General features: G+C 51.6%; 2 protein-coding genes across 13 annotated transcripts in view; both read left to right on the top strand.

The window, feature by feature from the left end:
- LOC103460173 (receptor-type tyrosine-protein phosphatase mu-like) overlaps positions 1 to 7,687 on the top strand; it is an 86,694-nt gene extending 79,007 nt beyond the window's left edge. For all 9 annotated transcript variants that reach the window (XM_081601165.1, XM_081601166.1, XM_081601167.1 and 6 more), the window contains 7 exons: positions 3,944 to 4,093; positions 4,692 to 4,865; positions 4,943 to 5,074; positions 5,144 to 5,269; positions 5,479 to 5,642; positions 5,876 to 6,011; positions 6,224 to 7,687. In XM_081601165.1, coding sequence (XP_081457291.1) covers positions 3,944 to 4,093; positions 4,692 to 4,865; positions 4,943 to 5,074; positions 5,144 to 5,269; positions 5,479 to 5,642; positions 5,876 to 6,011; positions 6,224 to 6,277 — 936 coding nt within the window. In that variant the 3' untranslated portion in view covers positions 6,278 to 7,687. The remainder of the gene's footprint in view (positions 1 to 3,943; positions 4,094 to 4,691; positions 4,866 to 4,942; positions 5,075 to 5,143; positions 5,270 to 5,478; positions 5,643 to 5,875; positions 6,012 to 6,223) is intronic.
- Positions 7,688 to 8,371: 684 nt separating this feature from the next.
- LOC103461370 (zinc finger Y-chromosomal protein 1-like) lies at positions 8,372 to 14,880 on the top strand. Of its 4 annotated transcripts, none has more exons than XM_081601222.1 (4): positions 8,372 to 8,559; positions 9,026 to 9,241; positions 12,684 to 12,992; positions 13,069 to 14,880. In XM_081601222.1, exons 2-4 carry the CDS (start codon positions 9,031 to 9,033, stop codon positions 14,520 to 14,522), a joined length of 1,974 nt encoding a protein of 657 aa, XP_081457348.1. In that variant the 5' UTR covers positions 8,372 to 8,559; positions 9,026 to 9,030; the 3' UTR covers positions 14,523 to 14,880. The 4 variants fall into 4 exon arrangements, with proteins under 4 accessions (XP_081457348.1, XP_081457350.1, XP_081457347.1 ...); XM_081601224.1 differs by having other exon boundaries at positions 9,029 to 9,241; XM_081601221.1 differs by having other exon boundaries at positions 8,372 to 8,546.
- The last annotated feature ends 131 nt before the right edge of the window (positions 14,881 to 15,011 follow it).

Here is a 15,011-nt window from a genome sequence, read left to right on the forward strand (position 1 = left end):
ACCTCTGACCTCTGACCTGACCCTTCGGTTCCTCAGTGGACCTTCTAGCAGCTGCAGAACATTTCAGGCCCAGAGGACGAAAGTCTGAGACCAGAAACTTTGATTCCTGCAGCTGGAGACCTGAGTAGAACCAGGAGGGTGGAGACACCAGCTGGTTCTACACCACCTGGTTCTACACCACCTGGTTCTACACCACCTGGTTCTACACCACCTAGTTCTACACCACCTGGTTCTACACCAGCTGGTTCTACACCACCTAGATCTATACCACCTGGTTCTACACCAGCTGGTTCTACACCACCTGGTTCTACACCACCTGGTTCTACACCACCTGGTTCTACACCAGCTGGTTCTACACCACCTAGATCTATACCACCTGGTTCTACACCACCTGGTTCTACACCAGCTGGTTCTACACCACCTGGTTCTACACCAGCTGGTTCTACACCACCTAGTTCTACACCACCTGGTTCTACACCAGCTGGTTCTACACCACCTGGTTCTACACCACCTGGTTCTACACCACCTGGTTCTACACCACCTGATTCTACACCAGCTGGTTCTACACCAGCTGGTTCTACACCACCTAGATCTATACCACCTGGTTCTACACCAGCTGGTTCTACACCACCTGGTTCTACACCAGCTGGTTCTACACCAGCTGGTTCTACACCAGCTGGTTCTATACCACCTGGTTCTACACCACCTGGTTCTACACCACCTGGTTCTACACCACCTGGATCTACACCACCTGGTTCTTTACCGCCTGGTTCTACACCACCTGGTTCTACACCACCTGGTTCTACACCACCTGGTTCTATACCGCCTGGTTCTACACCACCTGGTTCTACACCACCTGGATCTACACCACCTGGTTCTTTACCGCCTGGTTCTACACCACCTGGTTCTACACCACCTGGTTCTACACCGCCTGGTTCTATACCGCCTGGTTCTACACCACCTGGTTCTACACCACCTGGTTCTACACCACCTGGTTCTACACCACCTGGTTCTACACCACCTGGTTCTACACCACCTGGTTCTACACCACCTGGTTCTTTACCGCCTGGTTCTACACCACCTGGTTCTACACCACCTGGTTCTACACCACCTGGTTCTATACCGCCTGGTTCTATACCACCTGGTTCTACACCACCTGGTTCTACACCACCTGGTTCTTTACCGCCTGGTTCTACACCACCTGGTTCTACACCACCTGGTTCTACACCACCTGGTTCTACAGCAGCTGGTTCTGGTTCTACACCAGCTGGTTCTAAACCACCTGGTTCTACACCAGCTGGTTCTACACCACCTGGTTCTACACCACCTGGTTCTACACCACCTGGTTCTATACCGCCTGGTTCTACACCACCTGGTTCTACACCACCTGGTTCTACACCACCTAGTTCTACACCACCTGGTTCTACATCACCTGGTTCTACACCACCTGGTTCTACAGCAGCTGGTTCTGGTTCTACACCAGCTGGTTCTACACCACCTGGTTCTACAGCAGCTGGTTCTGGTTCTACACCAGCTGGTTCTACACCACCTGATTCTACAGCAGCTGGTTCTACACCACCTGGTTCTACACCACCTGATTCTACAGCAGCTGGTTCTACACCACCTGGTTCTACACCACCTGATTCTACAGCAGCTGGTTCTACACCACCTGGTTCTACACCACCTGGTTCTACACCACCTGGTTCTACACCACCTGGTTCTATACCACCTGGTTCTACACCACCTGGTTCTACACCACCTGGATCTACACCACCTGGTTCTTTACCGCCTGGTTCTACACCACCTGGTTCTACACCACCTGGTTCTACACCGCCTGGTTCTATACCGCCTGGTTCTACACCACCTGGTTCTACACCACCTGGTTCTACACCACCTGGTTCTACACCACCTGGTTCTATACCGCCTGGTTCTACACCACCTGGTTCTACACCACCTGGTTCTACACCACCTGGTTCTTTACCGCCTGGTTCTACACCACCTGGTTCTACACCACCTGGTTCTACACCACCTGGTTCTATACCGCCTGGTTCTATACCACCTGGTTCTACACCACCTGGTTCTACACCACCTGGTTCTTTACCGCCTGGTTCTACACCACCTGGTTCTACACCACCTGGTTCTACACCACCTGGTTCTACAGCAGCTGGTTCTGGTTCTACACCAGCTGGTTCTAAACCACCTGGTTCTACACCAGCTGGTTCTACACCACCTGGTTCTACACCACCTGGTTCTACACCACCTGGTTCTATACCGCCTGGTTCTACACCACCTGGTTCTACACCACCTGGTTCTACACCACCTAGTTCTACACCACCTGGTTCTACATCACCTGGTTCTACACCACCTGGTTCTACAGCAGCTGGTTCTGGTTCTACACCAGCTGGTTCTACACCACCTGGTTCTACAGCAGCTGGTTCTGGTTCTACACCAGCTGGTTCTACACCACCTGATTCTACAGCAGCTGGTTCTACACCACCTGGTTCTACACCACCTGATTCTACAGCAGCTGGTTCTACACCAGCTGGTTCTACACCAGCTGGTTCTACACCACCTGGTTCTACACCACCTGATTCTACAGCAGCTGGTTCTACACCAGCTGGTTCTACACCAGCTGGTTCTACACCACCTGATTCTACAGCAGCTGGTTCTACACCACCTGGTTCTACACCACCTGGTTCTACACCAGCTGGTTCTACACCACCTGGTTCTACACCACCTGATTCTACAGCAGCTGGTTCTACACCAGCTGGTTCTAAACCACCTGGTTCTACACCAGCTGGTTCTACACCACCTGGTTCTACACCACCTGATTCTACAGCAGCTGGTTCTACACCAGCTGGTTCTAAACCACCTAGTTCTACACCAGCTGGTTCTACACCACCTGGTTCTACACCACCTGATTCTACAGCAGCTGGTTCTACACCAGCTGGTTCTAAACCACCTGGTTCTACACCAGCTGGATCTACACCACCTGGTTCTACACCACCTGGTTCTACACCAGCTGGTTCTACACCACCTGGTTCTACACCATCTGGTTCTACACCACCTGGTTCTACACCACCTGATTCTACACCAGCTGGTTCTAAACCACCTGGTTCTGGTTCTACACCAGCTGGTTCTACACCAGCTGGTTCTAAACCACCTGGTTCTGGTTCTACACCAGCTGGTTCTACACCAGCTGGTTCTACACCACCTGGTTCTACACCACCTGGTTCTGGTTCTACACCAGCTGGTTCTACACCAGCTGGTTCTAAACCACCTGGTTCTGGTTCTACACCAGCTGGTTCTACACCAGCTGGTTCTACACCACCTGGTTCTACACCACCTGGTTCTGGTTCTACACCAGCTGGTTCTACACCACCTGGTTCTACACCACCTGGTTCTACACCACCTTCTGACTGTAGATTCTGGTTCTGCTCTGCATCAGAACCAAACCTTAAGAAACAGCTTTCAGCTTCTATGCACCACAAATCTGGAACAAACTTTCAGAGAACTGAAAAACAGCCGAAACCCTGAGCTCTTTCCAGTTTTGCTATAGATCAATAATAAATGGAACACTGATCAATATTTCTGAAGCAATATATTGATTTATATTGATGACGATGTGGTGAGAATCAGCAAAATGTGAAATGTTTTTTCATGATTCTGACATTGAACTGCCTTGTTGCTTTGGGCTCTGACCTTTGACCCCTGCTGATGACACACCCTCACCATCCTCCTCTTCCTCACTGAGCCCAATGAGGAAGACGAAGCTCCTCAGGTCGCTTCACCTGACGTCCTGCAGCTGACAGGAAGTGACAGCAGCACAACGTCCCGCTCTTCCTCCTCCTCTTCCTCCTGTGGACATAAATCATGACTGACGTGACATTTCCCCGTCCTGCTGTCTGTCGCCATAACGCCGTCCGTCCCTCTGTGTCCACAGGAGCAGTACGTCTTCATCCATGACGCCATCTTGGAGGCGTGTCTCTGCGGAAACACCGCCGTTCCGGCCAATCAGCTGCGTTCGCTGTACTACGAGATGAACCGATTGGATCCCCAGACCAACTCCTGCCAGATGAAGGAGGAGTTCAGGGTACGGCCAGCAGGGGGCAGTGCCACCAGCACATGATTAGGACTGGAGGATCATGGGAAAACTCACCACGTATCCAGAAAACATGCCAAAAAATATAGAAAATATTCCTAAAAAATCCAGATTAAAACATATTTACGTAGTGGATATTCATTATTAATAACTTCAATCCAGTTCAATCCAATTATTAATATTCATAACAATATTATTATTATTATTAAATAAAATTACATTAAAGCCAACCTGGTTATGTCCAACATCACATATTTAATACTTAAAATTGCAAATACCAAATGTTAAAAATTAAATATAAAAACTAGTTTAAATTTGTTTTACGCCACCCCTAACCCTATAAACGACTACTAGATATTATATGTTATATATTATATTTTTAGTAAAAATGTATTTGTTTTAAAAGTTCAGATTACAGAAATCTATTAATTATTATTATCAATACTAAGAACAATAATAAATTATTTTAAATTGAAGTGAATCTTAAAGTTTTTCTCTGTTGATCCATAAAGTCCAGAATATTTCGCCCTGAATCCGTTTCATGTTTTCTCTCCAACCTTCTCACCCAACATGGCTTCCGTCTGCTCAGACCCTCAACATGGTGACGCCCACCCTGCGCGTGGAGGACTGCAGCATCGCGCTGTTGCCTAGGAACCACGAGAAGAACCGCTGCATGGACGTTCTGCCGCCGGACCGCTGCCTGCCCTTCCTCATCACCATCGACGGCGAGAGCTCCAACTACATCAACGCCGCGCTCATGGACGTACGTCATGCTACGCTAGTGCTAACACAAGCAGGGTTCTGCCGTGTGATGTCACTTCCTGTGTTGGTGTGTTGCAGAGCTATAAGCAGCCGTCGGCCTTCATCGTTACCCAGCATCCTTTGCCCAATACGGTCAAGGACTTCTGGCGCCTGGTTCTAGACTACCACTGCACATCCATCGTGATGCTGAACGACATGGATCCCGCCCAGGTGAGGTCAAAGGTCAGTGGCGAGCCGCGAGCAACGCGGTCCGGCGCCTGACGGACATCTCTGTCTCAGCTGTGTCCCCAGTACTGGCCGGAGAACGGCGTCCACCGCCTCGGCTCGCTGCAGGTGGAATTCGTCTCTGCGGACCTGGAGGAGGACGTCATCAGCCGCATCTTCAGGATCTACAACACCGCCAGGGTGCGTTTGATCTTCACACCTTCCGCTCCCGGGTCTGGAGCCTACAGCCTCCCAGCTTCCGCTATCCTTTTTATCCTGTTAACTTCCTGTTAAGCTCCTGTGGCATCCACTGACGTCTTGCTAACTTCCTGCTAGCTTCAGCTCTCCACCCACCTCTCAGGGTGCATTTGATTTAAAACCTGTCCCCGTCTCCTCCTGTCCCCTTCCAGCCGCAGGACGGGTACCGCATGGTGCAGCAGTTCCAGTTTCTGGGTTGGCCCATGTACCGGGACACACCCGTCTCCAAGCGCTCCTTCCTGAAGCTCGTCCACCAGGTGGACAAATGGCAGGACGAGTACGACGGCGGCGAGGGACGCACCGTCGTCCACTGCCTGTGAGTCTACACACAGTCCTACACACTGTACTACCCAAGGGCACATCGATACGTGGTACCGCTGGTACTGGGCCAGTGGACCTGCTGTGGTTCCAGTAGGACTCGTCCAGCAGAACCGTTGCTGGTCTCCTGTGTCTTTAGTGATGTTTTGTCTCCATCTGGTGGTCAAATAGAGGAGGAGCAGGTGCTGTTTTTCTCTGAGCATGTCCCTTCATGTCCCCCGTGTCCCTCAGGAATGGCGGCGGGCGCAGCGGCGTCTTCTGCAGCGTCAGCATCGTGTGTGAGATGCTGAGGCAGCAGCGAAGTGTGGACGTCTTCCACGCCGTCAAGACGCTCAGAAACAACAAACCCAACATGGTGGACCTGCTGGTGAGAAACTTTATCACCATTATTATTATTATTATTATTATTATTATTATTATTATTATTATTATTATTATTATTAAAAGGTCATTAATATCGTTGCCTCTTAATACTTTGTGGGGGTTTTATACATTCTGGGCTTTATATTAATTATATTATTAGAATTAATTATTTTAAATGAATTTATTACATTAATTATATATTGTGTGTCTCCACAGGAACAATATAAATTCTGCTATGAAGTGGCTCTGGAGTTCCTGAACTCTGCTTAGCTGGGACCACCAAGCCCTTCATCACCTCCTCCTCCTCCTCGTTGTGCTGCAGGAGGAAGAGGAGGAGGAGGAGGAAGGTGTCTCCGTTGGACGGACAGGAAGCATGGACACCCTGACTGTCCTCTTTGTCGTCTTGTTGGTTGTTCTTGTGTCGTAAACCTGGCAGTGACTCTGACTGAAGCTCCGCCCACCTGCGATGACCTCATCCTGTCCGGGTCTTCCTGGACGGCAGCAGGACAGCGTCCCACTACTGGGTCAGAACCGTGACTCAGCAGAACCAGTCCTGCCTTCAGGAAGTCTAGTCATCAGTTCTGCTGCCATCTTGTGGTTAGCAGCAGAACTGCACCAGCGCCAACCCAAAGACCGGACATGAGGTTCTGTCCGTTCCTTTTATCTGCTTCTGTTTTTATTTATGGGAGTCCAAAGAGACATGCATGTTGTAAATGGTTCCACCAGAACTCCAGCCGTCCTTCAAAGACCTTCTTCTGGTTCTGGACGGTCTTCCTGCAGACCGCCGGACCGGTCCTCTGCTGGGGGCCCAGATATGAGCCATGTGGGACATCGTCCGTTCAGTCAGAAACGGACAGTCTGAAGAGACTCTGATCGGACCGGATCGCAGGAACTGGGGTTCTGCTGGTTTTGGTTCTGTTCAAGTGCCGGACCTCAGACTGATGGACACAACCTCTGGTTGCCATGGAAACCATTAAAAGATTGTGATGTGGTCAAACAATGTTTACACTGTGTAACCTGGATCACATCAGGCATTAAACCGGTTTAATCCTGATCACACCAGTTCTAAACCGGTTTAATCCTGATCACACCAGTTCTAAACCGGTTTAACTGGGCCTCTGGTTCTGCTGAACCCCTCCCTCATGAGTCCAGTATCGGATCAGTTACTGATGTAGGCTGGTCAGGAGCTCGGCATCATGGGGCATTTCATCCCCCAGGTTTCCATGGTAACGGCCTGTTGCAGTGGCGTAGTTCACCTTGGAGAACACCAGGGGTCAGTGTTCATCTTCTGTCTTCTTCCTTTGTGTTTTGTATTGGTGAAACTAACTGGACCGGACCGGGCCTCACTTTGGACCTTGGTTCTGGTCCGCTTCTGGCAGCCTGGTTCTGGTGGGCCCGGTCCGTTTGGGCCCGGTCTGTGTGAATAATGTACATAGGGAGTATTTATTCCTTTGCTGTCGTCGTTCTTGTGAAGCACAGAGGCTGACAATCATGGCAGAAGATCTTCCTGTTCCACCATCAGAACCGCAGCGGCGCCGGCGGTCCAGTCGGATGGTTCTGATTCTGACCCGGTTGTGACTGGACCCAGTTAAGGCTCGGTTCTGGTGCTGAGAAGAACATCACTGTATATGAAAGCTTTTATTTATGTTGTATGAGTCCAATAAACCTGAACACACCGCCTGAAGTCTCTGAATGTATGTGCCACACATGCCGGATCAGACTGGGTTCTGGTTCTGCAGAAGGTTCCTGTCATTTCCACATCAGTTCACCGGTCTGGTCCAGTCCGGTCCAGGTGGGCTGCCGCCTGAAGAGCTGGCATTACCATAGTAACCACCCCTAGCCTTCAGCTGCACAGTTTTTCCATCACTTTTATAAAACTAACCTGGTTCTGTATACACAGAAATGACCAGTTTCCGTTATCAGGTACCATCTCTGGTTCGGGTTCTGGTACCAGTTGCAGGCACAACTTTTCATTTTCCTTCTGGATTTGTTCGGGACCTATGAACTTTGGTTTCTACCTGAACACTGAATAAGGTGCATACATTTATGGGAGATGTTTGCTATAATCTGTTCACTGCAGGACATGCTGCTCCCTCCCAGAAGATGGCAGTATTGTGCCAGAGTAGGTGGGTCACCGCTTCTACAACCAAGGGAGACGTTTCTCTGTTTAATAATAATCACAATAATAATAAATAACAGTACATTTTCCAGTGTGGAACCGAGCGACCCTGCAGATATAAGCGTGTTTTGGTCAATGTATGGGAGTGGAAGTGATGTTTTTTTATAAATAAAAAATAAAACTTTCTAATAAAATCAGCCTGTAGTTCCCGTCGCGGCCGCTGGGGGCAGCAGCGAGCAGGAACCACTCAGCAGAAGAAGAGCAGCAGCAGTAAGGATCCCGGCGCGGCCTGTTGTGGTTCTGATTCGGTTGGGTTCGTAAGGTCCGGTGTTGAACAGAATATGGAGTTCGGACTTTAATCTTTATATTCCGGGCGTGACGTCACAGTGGACCCTGCGGAGGTGGCCTCGCGACCGTCAGGTGAGCTTACATGGTGAGTTTAGCATCGAGCTAACCGGCGCGGGTTCGGTTAAGCTAGAGGTTCCCTTAGAACGAACCGGAACCGAACCTGAGCCTGCAGGTTGTGGTTCAGAGGAAACCGAACCGCTGTGGCTGTAGAACCCTGTGATCGATCCAGACCTCTACTGAGTCTGCAATAGAACCAGGGAAGGGTCAGGTTCGGACCTGGTGGAGGCCCAGATGGTTCCGGTCCAACTCCTGTCTGTGGAGCGGATAGAGCTGTCGCCATGGTTACAGGAAGTTCCGGTGGTTCCCAGAACGTCCTGGGGTTCTGCTGATTGTACTGTCGGGTCCAGATGGAAACCCAGAGACCAGCCTGGTTCTGGACGGGTCAGCCTAGAGCTGTGATGTCTGGATCAGGCTGTGTGTTCTAGGCGCTGTAGATCTATGAGATGGTTCTGGTTCTGACGTGGTTCTGGTTCTGCTGTATGTTCCTGCAGCAGCCATGGAGCCCCCTGGTGGAGGGGAGGAGCTGTGCATCCTGCTGCTGAGGCAGGGCGGCAGCCGGGAGGTGGGCTGCCAGTGGGAGAGTCCTGAGGAAGAGGAGGAGACGAGGAAGGAGGTGGGCTGCCAGAGCTGTAGAGCCGAGACCAGGGAGGCGGCCGTCCAGGTGGACCTGCTGGGTCAGAACCAGAACCTCAGCTGGAGACACTCAGGTGAGCCAAATCCTCTCAGTCCTTCCTGCTGCTCTCTTGCCTCACCTGCTCTGCTGCAGCCTGAGGATCCAGCTGGTTAGATTCATCTCATGGCTGGTAGAACGAGAACATGAAGCTCTGCTGATCCTCAGACAACAAAACCGGCTGAACTGAGCTTTAACCGTGTTCTCAGGTTTAACTGGCGCATGCAGTATCAGTATCATATCGGTATCAGTATCGGTATCATCGTTATCGTCGATGAACTGAAATGCGTCCAGCTGATCGTTTTCTCTGCCTCTGCTTCAGACGGGCCTCGTTCTGCTCCACATCCAGCAGGAGGCGTTGGGTTTTCAAAATAAAGTTCATTTTAATCTCATGCGTTTATATATACTTATAACCATAAAGCTGCTGGAGGCGTTTAAAGCTACTCAGCTCCTCCAGAGGAGTTCAGGTAAAGAATTAATAAAAGTCTTTAATGGGATAACGAGCCCAGACTGTTGAGTTCAGAGTTTAACGTTACCTGGGTCCATCATGGCCGGCACTGGAGGCTCCGCCCCTCAAGGCCGCCGTTGCTAAGCAACAGATGAAAGTTTTTACATCCCTACAAATCGGCTGCAGGCTGCGTGTGATTCCTTAAAGTCGTCAACATGTCGTTTCACCCTGTGAAATATATCCAGTCTCTGGAGCGACGCCATCTTGGATATTTTCTAAAACGTTACGCAGGCAGCGCGACTTAAACTGGGGCTGCTGTTAACACATATTCTAGTAATTATTGATTATTGTCACGATGGATCCAATAATCAGATATTAAAAGATGAAGTAAATCTTTGTTAAATCTAATTTAACAGCAGTTTTACTATCTGCTGCCAACATCAGTCCAGGTTTTCTTATTGTACCGATAAAAAGTGACTTTCTAAGTGAACCTGAGGTTCTAATGTGACGTTACATTCAGAGTCATCATAATGAGTCAGGCTCACGTCTAAAACATGTCCACAGTCTTTATGTGTCCAGTCAGGTCAACAGATGAACTCTGACCTTTGTGTTCATGACAGGATGTGACATCAGACTGTCTACCAGCTGCAGGAGCTCCGCCTCCGTTTGCTGTTAACCGTCCTAGTTAAAGCTTCACTTGGTTAACCATGTTAGTTAACCGTCCTAGTTAAAGCTTCACTTGGTTAACCGTCCTAGTTAAAGCTTCCCTTAGTTAACCATCCTAGTTAAAGCTTCACTTGGTTAACCATGTTAGTTAACCGTCCTAGTTAAAGCTCCCCTAGTTAACCGTCCTAGTTAAAGCTTCACTTGGTTAACCGTCCTAGTTAAAGCTTCCCTTAGTTAACCATACTAGTTAAAGCTTCACTTGGTTAACCATGTTAGTTAACCGTCCTAGTTAAAGCTCCCCTAGTTAACCGTCCTAGTTAAAGCTTCACTTGGTTAACCGTCCTAGTTGACCTAGTTGACCGTCCTAGTTAACCGTCCTAGTTAACCGTCCTAGTTAACCTAGTTGACCGTCCTAGTTAACCGTCCTAGTTAACCTAGTTGACCGTCCTAGTTAACCTAGTTCACCGTCGTAGTTAACCGTCCTAGTTGACCTAGTTGACCGTCCTAGTTAACCGTCCTAGTTAACCTAGTTGACCGTCCTAGTTAACCGTCCTAGTTAACCTAGTTGACCGTCCTAGTTAACCTAGTTGACCGTCCTAGTTAACCGTCCTAGTTAACCTAGTTGACCGTCCTAGTTGAACTAGTTGACCGTCCTAGTTAACCGTCCTAGTTAACCGTCCTAGTTAACATAGTTAACCATCCTAGTTGACCGTCCTACTTAACCTAGTTGACCGTCCTAGTTAACCTAGTTCACCGTCCTAGTTCACCGTCCTAGTTAACCGTCCTAGTTAACCTAGTTCACCGTCCTAGTTGACCTAGTTAACCGTCCTAGTTGACCTAGTTGACCGTCCTAGTTAACCTAGTTGACCGTCCTAGTTAACCTAGTTCACCGTCCTAGTTAACCGTCCTAGTTGACCGTCCTAGTTAACCGTCCTAGTTGACCGTCCTAGTTAACCTAGTTAACCGCCCTAGTTGACCGTCCTAGTTAACCGTCCTAGTTAACCTAGTTGACCGTCCTAGTTGACCTAGTTGACCGTCCTTGTTGACCTAGTTAACCTAGTTGACCTTGTTAACCGTCCTAGTTGACCTAGTTGACCGTCCTAGTTAACCTAGTTGACCTAGTTGACCGTCCTAGTTAACCTAGTTGACCTAGTTAACCATCCTAGTTAACCTAGTTGACCTAGTTAACCTTCCTAGTTGACCTAGTTGACCGTCCTAGTTAACCTAGTTGACCGTCCTAGTTAACCGTCCTAGTTGACCTGGTTGACCGTCCTAGTTGACCTAGTTGACCGTCCTAGTTAACCTAGTTGACCGTCCTAGTTAACCTAGTTGACCGTCCTAGTTAACCGTCCTAGTTAACCTAGTTGACCGTCCTAGTTGACATAGTTGACCTAGTTAACCTAGTTGACCTTGTTAACCGTCCTAGTTGACCTAGTTGACCGTCCTAGTTAACCTAGTTGACCTAGTTGACCGTCCTAGTTAACCTAGTTGACCGTCCCAGTTAACCTAGTTGACCTAGTTAACCATCCTAGTTAACCTAGTTGACCTAGTTGACCGTCCTAGTTGACCTAGTTGACCGTCCTAGTTGACCTAGTTGACCGTCCTAGTTAACCTAGTTGACCGTCCCAGTTAACCTAGTTGACCTAGTTAACCATCCTAGTTAACCTAGTTGACCTAGTTGACCGTCCTAGTTGACCTAGTTGACCGTCCTAGTTGACCTAGTTGACCTAGTTGACCGTCCTAGTTAACCTAGTTGACCTAGTTGACCGTCCTAGTTGACCTAGTTGACCGTCCTAGTTGACCTAGTTGACCGTCCTAGTTGACCTAGTTGACCTAGTTGACCGTCCTAGTTGACCTAGTTGACCGTCCTAGTTAACCTAGTTGACCTAGTTGACCGTCCTAGTTAACCTAGTTGACCGTCCTAGTTAACCTAGTTGACCGTCTGACCGTGTCCAGTCCTCCTGTATCGATGCTCCTCTGACCTCCAGCAGCTTCGTCGTTGTCAGGATCGTTGTTGAGAAACGGCAGAAATCCGAGACGTTATCATGAATCAGTAAATCCTCCAGGCTGAAAGCTGGACGCTGAGCTGCTGACACTTAGCTTTGGTCAGAGCTGAGCAGCGGGAAGAACGACCCGCCGGACAAATGATGAAATATAACTGAATGAAGCTCCGAGGAATTTTAGAGGAACTTTGATCATTGGAGGAATGAAACTAAACATGAACTGGTTCTCTAAAAGAACTGGTTCCCATTCCCAGGTGTAGTGATGCGTTTCTCACACAAGGAGGCAGCAGAGAGGTTTGTTTCTTGTCTGCAGCCTGCCAGTCAGAACCCAGGGCCCAGTTTAACCCGGTTTGTCCCTGCAGGTTCGTCTGCTGACCTGCTGCAGTGTCTGACAGTCCGACCCGACGGGTCAGACGGCGGCGCCCTGCTGCAGCACTGCGTCCCGAATAGAACCAGAACCAGGATCATCAGACCTGCAGCCAAACTCTCTGATGAGCCCACTGACACCAGAACCAGAACCAGGAAGAGGCCGGCTCTGCAGAGCGCCAGGCGCAATGGGAGGCCGGGCCGGCCGCGCCGCCGGTCACCCGACCCCCAGGAGGTGGAGCAGGAGGAGGAGAGGGGGGCGGAGGACGAAGACACCGGTGACCCCACCTGGACCCCCAGGGGAGGTGAGATCAGAACCAGAACCTGCTGGGTGAAGGTCCATCTCAGATCTGACTCGTCCCCTCCTCTGTGTCCCCTCAGACCGGCCTCCGGCTCCGTCAGAGCCAGAACCGGACTCTGGGCCAGAACCGGACTCTGGGCCAGGCCTGCAGCAGGTGAAGCTGGAGCTGGACAGCACGGTGTGCGACGTGTGTGGGAAGGTGATGAAGAACAAGTCCAGCCTGGCGCGTCACTCCTTCATCCACACGGGGAAGAAGCCGTTCGCCTGCCACCTCTGCCCGCTGCGCTTCAACCGCCGCGACAACCTGCGCCACCACCTGAGCCGGCTGCACCCGGACGGCGCGCCGCTCCGCCAGCGCCGACCGTTGGCGCCGGCCTGGCTGTGCGCCGTCTGCGGGAAGACGTTTGTCTGCCGGTCGCGGCTGAAGACTCACGAGGCGATCCACTCTGGCGTGAAGCCGTTCCGCTGCGACCTCTGCCCCAAGGCCTACATGCGCACCAACGACCTGCAGCACCACAGGAACGTGGCGCACAGCTCCGGCGCCGGCCCGGCGCTCCGCCCCGCCTCGCTGCTCTGCCACCTCTGTGGTAAAGAGTTCAAGTGCCGCTCGCAGCTCGCTATCCACTTCCAGACTCACACCGGCGAGCGCCCGCACCTCTGCGACATCTGCGGCCGCAAGTTCGCCCGTCAGTACCAGCTGAAGCGCCACAAGGCGCTGCTGCACCCGAGCCGCGCCACCGTGGAACCCAGCCCGCCGCCTGACGCGCCGTTCACCTGCAGCGTCTGTGGCAGGCGGCTGAAGTCTGACACGCAGCTGACCGAACACGCTCGCATTCATGTGGGCGACAACCTGCACCACTGCAGCGTCTGCCTGCGCGGCTTCCAGCGCGCCGGCTACCTGCGGCAGCACCACCTGCGAGTGCACCTGAGGGCAGCGGCGGGCGAGGCGCCGTGCGGCTCCAGGCAGCGCGGCGCCGCGCCCAGCTCCTTCCCCTGCACCGTCTGTGGGAAGGCGTTCCGGTTCCGCTCGCTGCTGGCCAGCCACGCCCTGGTCCACAGCGACGTGCGACCGTTCGCCTGCGACTTCTGCAGCCGCAGCTTCCGCCGCCTCAGCCACCTGAAGAGGCACCGGCAGGCGGTGCACGCCGACGGGGCGCGGCCGCCGCAGAGCTTCGTCTGCCACATCTGTGGCAAAGACAAGAAGTGTCGCTCGCAGCTCGCCAGGCACGTCATCATCCACACCGGGGAGCGGCCGTACGCCTGTGACCTCTGCCCCGCCCGCTTCAATCGCCGCGGCAACCTGCAGCAGCACCAGAGGCGCATGCATGGCATGGGCAAGGCTGGCGAGGCTCCGCCCATCCTGTTCCAAGACGAGGACGATGCGCCGAGCTACAAGCAGGAGGAGCTGCAGGACCATGTGGGCGGGGCCAGCGAGGACCATGTGGGCGGGGCCAGCGAGGATCATGTGGGCGGGGCCAGCGAGGACCATGTGGGCGGGGCTGGTGATGATGACGAGCAGCTGGACGCCACCTGACCAGACGGTGCTCTGAGCCGCTCGCAGCCTAACCTGCTGTCCTTTATACGCTGTAACAGCCGTGTGGTTGCCTGTTACCGTGACAACCACACAGTTAACCTGACAACAGACAAGCTCCAGCCACTCACTGTGACATCACGCTGACTCCGCCCCCTTCACTAGCTCAGGCTGGGGGGCGGAGTCACAGGAGGAGGGAGGAGCCAAAGTAATCGCTCAGGTCAACCAATCAGGAAGCAGCAGCTTCCTGACGGTTCTGGTTCTGGTCGGGTTCTGCCTCAGTGATGATTTCTGTTTTCTTTCTGTTCGGACCTCTGTGGTTCTGCTGGCTCTGCCTGTTTAAATAAAAACCTTCTTCTGATGTTGCGTGGTTTTATTTTTTAAAGGAGGCCTTTATTTTGACAGTCTTCACACAGGAAGTCATAGAGCATTGAGTCGGCACTGAGGCATCCAACGGTTCTGATCAGACCCGGTCCGTTCTGAGTCACCTTT

This window comes from Poecilia reticulata, chromosome 20, assembly GCF_904066995.2.
Source record: "Poecilia reticulata chromosome 20, P_reticulata-male-v2, whole genome shotgun sequence".
NCBI lineage: Eukaryota > Metazoa > Chordata > Actinopteri > Cyprinodontiformes > Poeciliidae > Poecilia > Poecilia reticulata.

Bases quoted from the DNA above. Each gene is read 5' to 3' on its own strand.
- LOC103461370 (XM_081601222.1), top strand. From the start codon at position 9,031: ATGGAGCCCCCTGGTGGAGGGGAGGAGCTGTGCATCCTGCTGCTGAGG. The intron at 9,242-12,683 runs GTGAGCCAAATC...TTGTCCCTGCAG, and splicing joins CCTCAGCTGGAGACACTCAG to GTTCGTCTGCTGACCTGCTG. The intron at 12,993-13,068 runs GTGAGATCAGAA...GTGTCCCCTCAG, and splicing joins CACCTGGACCCCCAGGGGAG to ACCGGCCTCCGGCTCCGTCA.